The sequence below is a fragment of the Pelecanus crispus genome, chromosome 1 (genome assembly GCF_030463565.1).
Source record: "Pelecanus crispus isolate bPelCri1 chromosome 1, bPelCri1.pri, whole genome shotgun sequence".
Lineage (NCBI taxonomy): Eukaryota > Metazoa > Chordata > Aves > Pelecaniformes > Pelecanidae > Pelecanus > Pelecanus crispus.
Genome location: NC_134643.1, coordinates 166,314,494 through 166,327,202, shown reverse-complemented (window position 1 = coordinate 166,327,202; position 12,709 = coordinate 166,314,494). Strand labels below are relative to the sequence as shown.

Below are 12,709 nucleotides of genomic sequence, written 5' to 3'. Positions count from 1 at the left end.
TTCACCTACCTTCAGCATGCAGCAGAGATGAGCCTAGCGTTCTCCTTTGTGTTGTCACAGCTTTCACCTCTTTTCACTTTGAACTAAGTACTGATACAAGAAGTTAAAAAAGTGATGTCAAAAATAGTAAAACTAGGCCAAAATTTTCAATATTATGTGTAAATGCAAGTGGGAACCTGTGTTCCACTGGGAGGACCATGCACCAAGAGTCCTATGAAAATACCTCAAGCTCACGTTTGGATGAAGCCAGTTGCCTAGCAGTTTTTCTTCCCCCTGTGCCTCCCTGTGGCATGGGAATATGCCAGTTGTTCTGGGACATCCTGGCTCTCACTGCAGGATGTGAATGAGCCCAAAAGAATGTAGAATCATGGAATGGTTTCGGTTGGAAGGGACCTTTAAAGATCTAGTTCAACCACCCTGCAATGAGCAGGGACATCTTCAACTAGATCAAGTTGCTCAGAGCCCCGTTCAACCTGACCTTGAATGTTTCTAGGGATGGGGCATCTGCTACCACCTCTCTGGGCATCCTGTTCCTGTCTTTCACTACTCTCATTGTAAAAAATTTCTTCCTTATATCTAGGCTAAATCTATTCCTGTTTTAGTTGAAAACCATTACCCATTGTCCTGTTGCTACAGGCCCTATGTCTGTCCCCATCTGTCTTAGAAGACCTCAAGAAGGTCTCCCCGCAGCCTTCTCTTCTCCAGGCTGAGCAACGCCAACTCTCTCAGCCTGTCCTTGTAGGAGAGGTGTTCCAGCCCTCTGACCATTTTTGTGGCCCTCCTCTGGACCTGCTCCAACAGGTCCATGTCCTTCTTGTGCTGATGGCTCCAGAGCTGGGTGCACCACTCCAGGTGGGTTCTCACCAGAGCAGAGTAGAGGGGCAGAATCACCTCCTTTGACCTGCTGGCCATACTTCTTCTGTAGCCCTGGACACGGTTGGCTTTCTGGGCTGTGAGCCCACATTGCCAGCTCATGTCCAGCTTTTCATCCACCAGTACCCCCAAGCACTTCTCCGCAGGGCTGCTCTCAATCCCTTCATCCCCTTGCACTTAGCCATGTTGAACCTAATGTTCACCCAGGCCCACTTCTCAAGCTTGTCCTGGTCCCTGTGGACAGCATCCCATCCCTCAGGTGTGTCAAGCACACCACTCAGTTTGGTGTTGTCTGCAAACTTGCTGAGGGCACACTTGATCCCACTATGTCGTCAATGAAGATATTAAACAGTACTGGTCCCAATACGGGACCAGTACCATTTACTGAGGACTATAAAGGTATGGGATAAAAATGTAAGGGTTGATGTAATGCACAAGTTGAGGGAGTGATGTACTCTGGTAAAACCTCTCTAACAACGGTTAATGCAGTTACACAATCATCTGACTGTGTATGAAATGTCCTCTTACCCTGCTCAAGGACCTAGCTTGTGTCTAGAGTCTGAGGGATTTATTCCTAATATAACTATGTATATTGCCCATATACATTTTCCCTATGGATGTAATTTTTCTCCTGTCTTCTAGCCGTGTTGGGATCTTGTGGCAAAGCATGTGTTGGGTGTCTTGCAAACTGCCTATGACATAATCCTTTTCCTTAGCTAAGAATAATTGTCTTTCAGCTTCAGAAACAGTAGCCTCCCTCTGCTACTGTAGCAAGGATAACGAGGAGCCTCAGGTTTACCCTCCTTTCCCATGTCACCATTGTTTTAATAACGCTATTTAAAGAAAAAACTGTTGTTCCTTTGCCTTGTGAACGCTGATTTGAACATCTTGGATCACATCTTTTCTACACTTCAGTGTTGTAGGCAGCTTTATGCCTCTGTTGTATTTCAACAAAAGTCCGAGACGCACTTTCCTCATGGGAAAACTCTCATAGCGTTTCCAGGGATGACAATTTACTTTGGCATTGGCACCATGCTGTCACCTCCATCAGGTGAGATGGTGGATACCTGTAGCAGGGAGCCTGAGCCCAGCTGCACAGGGCATTTCGGAAGAGGCTGACTCAGAGTATTGTGTGTCGGGGAGCCGAGCAGTAAGGAGTTCCTGCAGATGATCAGAAATAAGAGGATTAGCGGCACCCCTGTCCTGCCAGTCCTCATGCCAACCTCGCTTACATGTTGTAGTGCAGGAGCCTGGACCGGGCTCTGCTGGGACGGTTACGCTTTTCACCTTCACCACCAGGTAACCCAGAGGCTGGATGAATCTTCTCTTTGCACCGATGCGCCCGCGCTGCTGAAACTCTTAGCAGCTGCCCAGGTGCAGATAGCCCTGTACACGCCTGAGCACAGGGGAAAGCCCTCATCCCGTCACCCACAGACAGACCCAAGCTCCACACGCCAGCCTGCGCTTGCAAAACCAGCTGTAGGCTACCTGCACGCCAACGCGGCTCGACACACAGAGGAGGTGCGTGCACCCCTGACGGCGGGAGACCTGCACAAGCACGCCAAGCCCCGAGGCACACGCCCCGCCGCAGCACAAACGCAACCCCAAAGCCGTGCATCCGGAGACACGCAGAACCGCGGCTGTACGGGCACACCCCCGGCGGCAGCCACATCCGCAAAGGCTGTTGCGTGCAGCCCGGGGCAGGCACAAGGGCAAACCCCGCTGAAGGCGTCCAGGGGCAGGCAGGGCGGCGAGCCTGCACACCCACAGCCGGAGGGACGCAGCGGCGCAGAGCTCGCTGCATAACGGCGGGAGGCCAGGGAGGGAGGCAGGCAGGCAGGGAGGGGGGGAGGGAAGGAAGGAGGCAGGGGAGGAAGGAGGCAGGGGAGGAAGGAGGCAGGCAGGGAAGGAAGGAGGCAGGCAGGCAGGCAGGGAAGGAGGCAGGCAGGGAAGGAAGGAAGGAGGCAGGGAAGGAAGGAAGGAGGCAGGCAGGCAGGGAAGGAAGGAGGCAGGCAGGGAGGCAGGCAGGCAGGCAGAGCCGGAGGGAGGGAAAGCCGCAGGCAGGCAGAGCCGGAGGCAGAGCCGCAGGCAGGCAGGCAGGGAGGGAGGGAGGGAGGGAGGCAGAGCCGGAGGCAGGGAGGGAGGCAGGCAGGCAGAGCCGGAGGGAGGGAGAGAGAGAGGGAAAGCCGCAGGCAGGCAGGCAGGCAGAGCCGGAGGGAGGGAGAGCGGGAAAGCCGCAGGCAGGCAGGCAGGCAGGCAGGCAGAGCCGGAGGGAGGGAGAGAGGGAAAGCCGCAGGCAGGCAGGCAGGCAGGCAGAGCCGGAGGGAGGGAGAGAGGGAAAGCCGCAGGCAGGCAGGCAGGCAGAGCCGGAGGGAGGGAGAGAGGGAAAGCCGCAGGCAGGCAGGCAGGCAGAGCCGGAGGGAGGGAGAGAGGGAAAGCCGCAGGCAGGCAGGCAGGCAGAGCCGGAGGGAGGGAGAGAGGGAAAGCCGCAGGCAGGCAGGCAGGCAGAGCCGGAGGGAGGGAGAGCGGGAAAGCCGCAGGCAGGCAGGCAGGCAGGGAGCTGCTGGGACCCTCTCGCCCCGCCTCGCCCCCGGTGGCTGCTGGGATTGGCTGCGGGCGGCCCGCTCCGCCGCCGCCGCGGGTGAAAGGGCGACCGGGCAGCGGCAGACATGGCGGCGGCGCTGCGCTGGGGGGCTGCGGGCGGCCGCCGGGGGCTGCAGGCGCTGCTGAGGGTGAGCGGCGCGCCGGGGGCTGGGCGGGCCGGGAGCGGGCTTCCATCCCTCCCTCCTCCCCGTCCCTGCTCGGCGCCGAGCCGCGGGGCCGCTCTGCGGGGTGGCCGGGGGTGCCCCTGTGCGAAGGGCCGGGGCGGGTCCCCCTGCTCCTGTGAGGGGCTGCGGATGGGGCCGCCGGGCGGGTGCTGCCCCCCGTGTGTGGGGCCGGGGTCGTCCCCCTGAGGGGGGCTGCGGAGGGGGGGCGTCCCCGTTTGAACGGCTGGGGTTGTCGGGGGGTGCCCCCCCCCCCCCTTTCCCGGGTGGGTTTGGGGCCGTGGGGGGGGCCTGTGGGCGGTCGTGCTGGGGCGGTGGCGGGGCCGGGTGGAAGGGGAGGGGGTGCTGCCCCTCCGGCTCCCGCGGGGCCGGGGCCGGGGTGGGGAGCACGGTGCGGGGGCTGCCTGGAAAAGCTGGGTCCTTGGTCCGGTTGCTGAGGGCTGGCAGCATCCCAGAGCTATTTCTCGGTGTCTCCCATCCCTGTGTTGCCAGGAGTGGGTTTTTTTTTTTTTCCCTCCAACTTAATTTTCTGCTGCTGGAGAGTGTTACGTGCTATTCCCTGTTTACTTCTGTCCTCTCCCGCTGTTAAACAGCAGCTTATCAAAACTCAGGGGTAGAGTGTAGTTTTGGTTTTTTTTTTTTTTTTTGCAGTAAAATTTTACCTCACAGAAAAAGGCTACTGCTTTGTGACACTGTTGTCTCTTCCCCCCTGCCCCCTTACCCCAGATACTTACGGATCTTTAAGCTGTCACTTAAGGCTTCACTGTGGTTTTTTTTACTCTTCTTACTTTTCATGAAAATGCAATTAACTCATTGCAGAACTATACTAATGTTTTAGGTGAAGACTTTAAACTTCTAGAAAGCCTTATTCCTTAGAAAATTCCATACTCCTTATGGACTAACTTCACTGAGGCAGTTGCGATGTTATCTTCTCTATTACTTCTACAGACTGTGTTAAAAGAAAGAGGACATTATTTGGGATAAGAGCAAACAGTGTTGTGTAACAGTTGAATGACTACAGCTGATTTGTATATGGGAAAAGTGGTGCAATAAACATCTAATTGCTTACAATAGGAAGAATTTATATATATATTTTTTTTTCCCCCAAAAAGGAAAATATATGTAGAGGTCTGCAAGTTCCAGTAGAGAAGAGAGGATCGACTTAAGGAAAATTTTTGCTCTGTGTACCCCTGAGGGTTTCTAGAAATGTAACCCCATAATGATACTGTAAAGAACTCCTCACATGTCTTTAGGGATCATGTAAAAGAGGTGGTTTATGTGGCTAGGGCATTCTAAGAAGGGGTTAAAGAGGAAAAAAGGGTGTGCTTTACCTGAGTATTTTTCCTTAGGAAATATGCATAGCAGACCAGTTTTGCTGTGAAGGTGTAAGGCTGGAGAAGCTTCTTGAAAAGTGAAGGGAAGAGAAGTTTGAGAATGATTGGAGACAGTGATTTGGAATTAGTAGAGGGCTTGTGCTGTTTGAAGACTTCATTTTTGGTAGCTGTATACACATACATGCGTATACACATACATGCGTATACACATACATGCGTATACACATACATGCGTATACACATACATGCGTATACACATACATGCGTATACACATACATGCGTATACACATACATGCGTATACACATACATGCGTATACACATACATGCGTATACACATACATGCGTATACACATACATGCGTATACACATACATGCGTATACACATGTGGAGGACTTCTGCTCTTCCCACTAAGTAGTCCAAAGACTTTGTAGGTCCTTTGGAGCTCCCCTGTGAAAGGCCTACTTTGTCTCCTTCCTTCTAACATCTCAAGGGTAAGGTCTCACTGTGCCAGTGTAAACATTACGGAAATGGTACATTGGTGACACTTTTGTAAAACAAAATATTTTTATAGCTGCCTAATAGCACTTGTGATTTAGGTAACTGAAGTGATTTTTAGTCCTTAATACCTGTGTATGAAGGTCACCTTCGGGGCATCAGTACATTGGAAAAGATTGACTCAAATTTGCATGGGAATTACTTTCATAGATTCTTTTATATTTTGCTAACATAGGCAAAGAATATAACTGATGTCTTCAAACTTTGATGTGCTCTGAGCTTTTATATTTTTTGCAAGGACTAGTAGCTAGTGAGTTGTCCCTAACTTCTTTTGCCCCTCTCACATGGGAATCAATAAAGGCCCTGATAAAGGACAGAGCAAAAACACTCAGCTGGGGATTCAGCTGGTTGCTGTGTTTCTCATCTCATGCTTAGCACTTCTGTTTAGCTTTTATGCAGAACTGGTTCTGTTTAGAATATAACCAAAATTTCTTTTTGAGTGCTTTGCACTTCTGGAGCTGGGAGAAAGTCTGATGCTGAAAGGCGGCTGTAGTTACAGAATGAGGATGAGAGATGGCTTTTGATATTTCAGTCTTGAAACTCTTCTGAGAAAGCTGTCAGACTTTAAAGTAGTGTAGAAGAAAGCAATAAATACTATAAATCATGAAATCAAAGTGAACTACTGACATGGATTTTTAGCAGTGTAGATTAGTTTTCTAACCATTGAAGTAAATGTATGGAAAGTTTCTCTACCATCTGTGCCCTCATAAGTTGTTATCTACACGCTCACCATTTTTAAGTCACGGATGTTTATCTGTACAGTGGGAGCTCCTTGCTCTCTTTCGTGACATTCTTTTTAGCATGCTGTTATTCCAGGGAAGTGTCTTTTCCCCTTGTTTGAGCACACAAGTGTTAGGCTGATGATGTAGCAAGATTGGTATCATCTGCCATTAAGGAAGGGAGTTAAAATGGTCACCAATCTGGGGAGATGAATGTAGACCTAGACTTTTGGACTGCAGTGATTGTTTCTAGTATGTAAACTATGGATTTTAGTACTGACAAGCACTCTTAAAGCATGCCACAGGTAGAAACTTCTGGTTTTCTCCTTGCTCCCAGGAGCAGCTGTTTGGATTCTGTAGGCAAAGCATGCTGTGCTGTCTGCTGTGGGCAAATCTTAGTTCTGGAAGAAAAAGTCAAGAGTTCATTGAAGTTTACATTGAGTAAAAAACGTCAGTCTTGTTCTGAAACACTACTTGTGTGTTTAATTTGCTTGTTATTTTGCCTGTCCCAAACTTGCATTGGTAGTTCACAGTACTGTAACAATCGTGCAAGAACTATTTCACAGGCGCTGGCCTTACTGGAGCTGTTTATGCTGTGGGAAGCTGTTCCAGCTTGGTGCAGCTGCTAGATCTTGATCACGGGCAATTCATTTTGGGCTTCTGTCTCCCTCCAACTTGTGCCAGCTCTGCTGCTTGAATATCTAAGTGGATAAGCTGGACTAAAATCTGGCTGAGAACCTGTTTTTTCCCACTCCTTGTGAGTATCTTCTCAGCTGGATGTATTCCCTGGTCTGGCTCACCATGTGACTATACAAACTTTTGGGACTGGCACAAGGGAGAAGGTACCTGGGTGTAGAAATTATTTAGTTTTGGAAAAAATAGCCTTAGGTGGATGGGTGTTTCCTTGCTTGTAGTTTGTATGCTGTGTTGGCAAATATGAAAACCAGATTTTCTCTTCTCCCTCTTAGAATTACCAGTGGTTCTCAAACCTGGTAAGGGTGAAAGAATTATTATGTATGGTGCAGTGTACCTTACAGAACCTTGTACTGCATCTTTTGTAGTTGGCTTCAGGAGGATCTGCTTACAGTACAAGTACTTAGCTATTCAGCACACTCTGTGCTTCATTAGAGGGGAAAAAAAACCCCAAAACCAGAAACATTATGTGTGCTTTTCTCTTTACAAGACTTGTACAATCTTGCATTAATAAGCTACACTTCCAGCCTTACAGTTCAAAATTCTTGCAGATACCTGAAGGTCCTGCGTAATAAAAATACGGAAAAAAATTAAATTTTCTTCGTGTTTATAGTTACTCAGCAATGCTTAGAGCTAATGGGAAATACACTGCAAATATAAAGAGGTTAGTCTCATGGTGTCTTAAGCTTGAATCTTTGAAAGCGTAGGGGCAAAATCCTTCGTAAGATTGCTAGCAGAAGACAGAAGCAAGAGGTAGAGTTTATGGCTAGTGAAAATAAGTATGTTACCCTAGCTGTTACTATCGGGCATTGCTTACAGTATTTGCTAGTAATGTGAAAATATACATTCTTCCCCATATTAGACTTCTGAAAGCAAATGTTGGTATATGATGCTTTTTCTGCCTGAAATCTGGAACTCTGCATCTCCATTTCAAGACCTGAGGCCTCTTTGTACCTGGAAAGCTCAGTATCAATGAGTTATTTACAGGATGACCAGTATGGCAGGGAAATGTCTTTCCTTGATGAGGGACATATAAACCTTTAAAAACACACATGTAAGCCATCTCCAAATAACAAGTTAATTTTCTGTTTGGTTGTTGTGTGTTGTGTCCTTACACCACCTGAAGAGATTTCCTAGGGCTGCACTGGGTCCCTGGGTGGCAGGTTCTCTGCTAGGCCTCAAAGTGGCAGCGTGTGATGAGCATGCTGTTCTACAACTTACTGTCTAGTTTGATTTATATAAAGTTATTTTATAACTGTTACAGCTATTCAGGTTTGAGCTCAGTTTGGCTATTGTGCAATTAATAGATAAAGCAGGATGCTTTTCCAAAATACAGTACTAACACTATCTGTTTTTTGAGGATTCGGTAGAGGTGGGAAACTCTAAGCCAAACTCAGAAGTTCGGAGTTGAGCTCTCATAAATGAATAGCCTGTGTTCTTGGGCTTTCAAGAGTCAAAAGCTTTATGAAATTGAAGTAACAAGTCATTACAAAAATAGGTTGGGATTTCACATCCAACTTGAGCAATGTGGTTGACTTGTTTTAGGAAATTACTCCACATGTATTCAATTCAGGGCTGAACCTGGTTCTCTGAGGGATTCTAGTGTGTGTTTGAGAAGGTAGTTAAGTTTTTAAACATGGTTGCATAATTAGGTTAGGCTATTGCAAGATTTTTGTGTGAAACCTGCCCAATTTTGTAGTGTAAAACCAGAGCTGAGTGTGGTTTAATGCTTTTCCAGTTTTTAATTGCTTGGTAACTGTACTATTTCTATATAAAAACTTTGAACAGGCCTTCCCCCCCCGCCCCCAAGATGGCACATGGCTAAGATTCTGAAACTTAATGTTAACTAATTTTCCCATCATAGCCTTTCCTTCCAGTTTCCATCTGTGGCATAACTTTTCTGGCTTCTCATACGCATTCAAAACTAGCTTTGTATAAAAGGTGTTTACAAGAAAGCTCAGAAGCTTTTCTTCCCTTGCCCCCTCCCTCTCAGCAAACTGGAAGTATTTAGATTAGCCCCACTGACCCTTAACAAGCACTTTCTCCAATGAATAATATTAACTCTGGAGATTTTGTCCTGTATGACCTTCTTCAGGCTATTTGTGGTCCCTCAAGCACTTCTGTCAATAGTGTTTGAGAGGGGAGGGACTCAATCTGCTTAACTGCATGTACTCCGGAGCAGGAGAGTATATTCTGCTTCTGCTGTAGGTATCCTTGTTCCTCCCTTTGATGGAATCTAGATTGTGATGCAGTCACTGAAGGTGTAACAGTCCTGCTGTAGACTTGGGATAATGACCAGCTGGTACGTGTGGTTGCAGCCGGCAGAATTTGGTCCTTAACTGTATCTTCCCACTTTAATGCCTGAAACAGCTTGTACTGTCACATTCTTGGATGAAGAATGATATACCTCTGCAAAAAAAAAAAAAAACCAAACCCAACCCCAAACCTCTGGTGGTTTTGATTCTAGCACATCAAATGATTTGCAGTTCAGGTTGTTATTCTGGATTTTATTTTTGGAGAGTGAAGTGAAAAAATGAAAGAAGCTAAAAAAAACTGGCCAAGAAAAAAGAGTGGGAGAGAACACAGCATGTGAAACAGGGTGGAACAGTTGCTTTCCACTGACTTTTTAGTTCCAGAATAACTAAGAATATCTGAATTGTTCTAATTAAGTTTCTCTGGATTACCTGGGACAGTGTGTGCTGTGTCTGCCACTAGTGATTGGCATTTAAATGGTTTGTGAAGCTGTAGCAGCTTTCTACTCATGAAGCTCAGTCTGAGCTGGCATGAGGTAGTGTGCTCTAAGGCTTCCTTTAGTTCTGTATCACAGGACTTGTATGAAATATATTGTTTTTTCTTTATAATATTATGATATCAGCTCTGTTACAAATGTGGTGCCCTTCTTAATCCTGGGCTGGTTTCTGCTTTCTGTGATGCAACATGAAAAGTATCTTCAAACTAGATCCGACTGGAGGGCTGCATAGGGAGTGTTCTCATTCCAGTTACTGCTAGCCACTAGTACTTCAGAGCCAGTATGAGCTTACAGTAGACTTAAGGTAACTGAAAAATTGATAAAATTCTCTGTCTACTACTGTTGTGGAAAGAGCAGCTGAATTACCTAATTAACCTCTTTATATGAACATGTACTTACTTCCTTATTTTTTGGTCTCCTTTCTAGTGTAGTCTGTCTTTATCACTTTTAGTCTATTCTCACAGGACAGCCTTTACTTTCTACTAAACTTCTAAGTCAGATTTCTGCAACTTCTGAAAAAAATTTTCAGACAGAATTGACAGGTTCTGAGTTCTAGCAGTTGTCAGTCATTGCAGTTTTGTGCTTCCTATTAGATGGTATTTGAGATTAAGGCTTTTACAGTCCTTTTGACTCTAATTGGGTGAGCAAGTGTAGTTTTCCCCAAGCTGTCTGTATCTGTATTGATGCAACTTTGGTGTGGGATCATTTATCTGTCTGATTATTTTGTTTATTGTTAAGTATAGCTACCATTATGTTGTGAAATGACTTGCTTGAGAAGTACCTGTCTGAATGTCCTTGGTACGCTTGCAAACTTGCTGTATCATCTGTTGTGTTCTCTTTGTAATAGCATATGTATGCTTCCTTTCCTGACATATCATGCAAAATAGTTAAACTATAGGAGCTAAGTCTTTTGTAGAAGTTGGTTCAGAGCAGAAGCCTTTGAGATAAGGAGAAAAAGGCCTCTCCCTTGGACCACTGTCAGGGGTTGTGGTGGGGAAGACTGGGAGCCGAACTAGCATCCAAAGTCTGTTCTACTTTTGTTCTCCATACTGGCCCAGTCCATTACCTGCTTTATTCCCAACAGCTCCCTGGCAGTGAAGGCCTCTCCCCATCCCCAGATTGTGCAGACTCATGCATGCTCTTCTGAGAACTTCCATATAGGTATTTCTTGGAGTAAGAAGGAAAGAAGATGTTATAATGGAGAGTTTATTAAAAATCATTTATACCTAAGCTTATGACTTCATATCTGGAGCTTCTGAATTGTTTTTGGTTACTGTTTGTTGGGTGTGTGCTTGGGGGAGGGTAGATCTTTAAGCTGTCATCTGCTTGGTGGGGGAATGGAAGCATATGGAAGAGTTTCTTCAAGGTGTCACTGTATGAACTGTTCTTATGTTACTGGAATACTGTAGCAGGAGGAAAACGTTTAATTCCCTCTTTCTTCTGTAGTGTGAAACGCTGTGTTCAAGATGGTGCCTTATAACTTCACATAAACTGTATTCATCTGTGTATGATCCAAATGAAAAGGTAAGTAGTATGGTGCATGTTTTCTCTTTAGCATTTTACTGTACCACTGACATGGCTTTTAAAGCTATCCTCTCCCCTTTGCTGATACTAACAATGGTAGTTCTCCTAGTATGACCCCTGTGCAGTCAGTGGTTTAATAGCATGTTTTTTCCTTTTTTTTTAAATCAAAAAGGAAGTTGCTTTTGCAGTGTATTTGTCAAGATTGGATGCTACTTCAGGTGCATACCTTGAAAGGCTGGATCAGTGATTGTGAGCTTGGGAAAGTTACATACTGGCCTGAAGATATTATAATTGTGAAACAATTATTAGTATTTTGCATGATGTGGGAGGTATAAGCCTGTTAAAACTTCTGGGAGCTAGACTATCCAAAAACTTTTTGTAGAAACACAAGTGTACAATAGTGGCAACAGTTAGATGATCTGATGTGGGGTGAGAACTTGAGAGCTTGGGTAGAGATGGGCCCTTGAGGCCTGCAGGGAATAATAAATCCTCATCTTGGGACTTGTGCAGTAGCAATCTCAATTTACAGTTACTAGCCAAGAAAAACTTTTCTTGTGGGATTGTCTTGGCATGGCCTCTAAAGTAACACACTTGGAAAAATAACGTGGCTGAAGGTATGCTAGTATTGAAGGGCAAGAATGCTTGACAATTCAGGACTGATAGGCTTGGCCTTGTATACCAGTGTAGAAGCGATTAACCATTAGTGAAATAGGATTTGAGAACAGGGAAAAACAGTATGTATCTAGAACTGTGGCTTAAAAAGAAGTCTTCTGAAGAAATCTGTATTCTTAAGGTCCTTGCTTAATCAAGGTCCTCTTGCTTTTCTGAAGGCATGGTTATGTTTAGATGATGTCATTGGGTATTTGGTTTTTCTTAACTAGGAGCTATGTCATTCCAACCAGTGGCTACTACAGATAGTTTAAGCTGTTTTCTGCTTTTTCCCTTCACTGCCCCTTCCACTGTCTTTGTAATGACAAGACTTTCATATCAGACCTTTTTAAGCTAATTAGTGGAAATGACATAAACAAGAAATGCTGCATGTTACTTCAAAGCAGCGTGTGGGTTTTTTTATGTGCTGGACTTGAGGCTTGTCTTTAAAGGCAGGAGCAAGAGCCCAGTCTCTTCCTGTTAGTGTCGTTATTGCAAAATTAGAAATTAAAATGAATGTCAAATATTCTTAACACTTTGATACTGAGAGTCTTGTCTTGTACTGTGGCCATACTTCATTAATAAAACAACTCTTATACCAAGAGCTAAGTTGATGAAGTATTTGAGTTGTTAAACTTTCCAATGCCAAGTATTTGGGAGCTTTTTTTATTCCTTCTCAAGTCTATATGCCTAAAAACCTTCAGGTACCTAGAATCTTGAAATTTAGATTCAGGAACAATTTGTGTGAGCATGTTGGAAACATTTCAGTTTTTTTCACTGGGTTTTAGACCAGGCCCTCAGCTAAAAAAGCTTGTCAAACAAATTGCTAGCTCCTGTGGTGTTCTT

General features: G+C 45.8%; 1 protein-coding gene across 1 annotated transcript in view; it reads left to right on the top strand.

Moving 5' to 3' along the window:
* Positions 1 to 3,542: 3,542 nt before the first annotated feature.
* Positions 3,543 to 12,709, top strand: part of PCCA (propionyl-CoA carboxylase subunit alpha) — a 322,247-nt gene continuing 313,080 nt past the window's right edge. Inside the window, exons 1-2 of the mRNA XM_075711566.1 lie at positions 3,543 to 3,605; positions 11,138 to 11,215. Coding sequence (XP_075567681.1) covers positions 3,543 to 3,605; positions 11,138 to 11,215 — 141 coding nt within the window. The remainder of the gene's footprint in view (positions 3,606 to 11,137; positions 11,216 to 12,709) is intronic.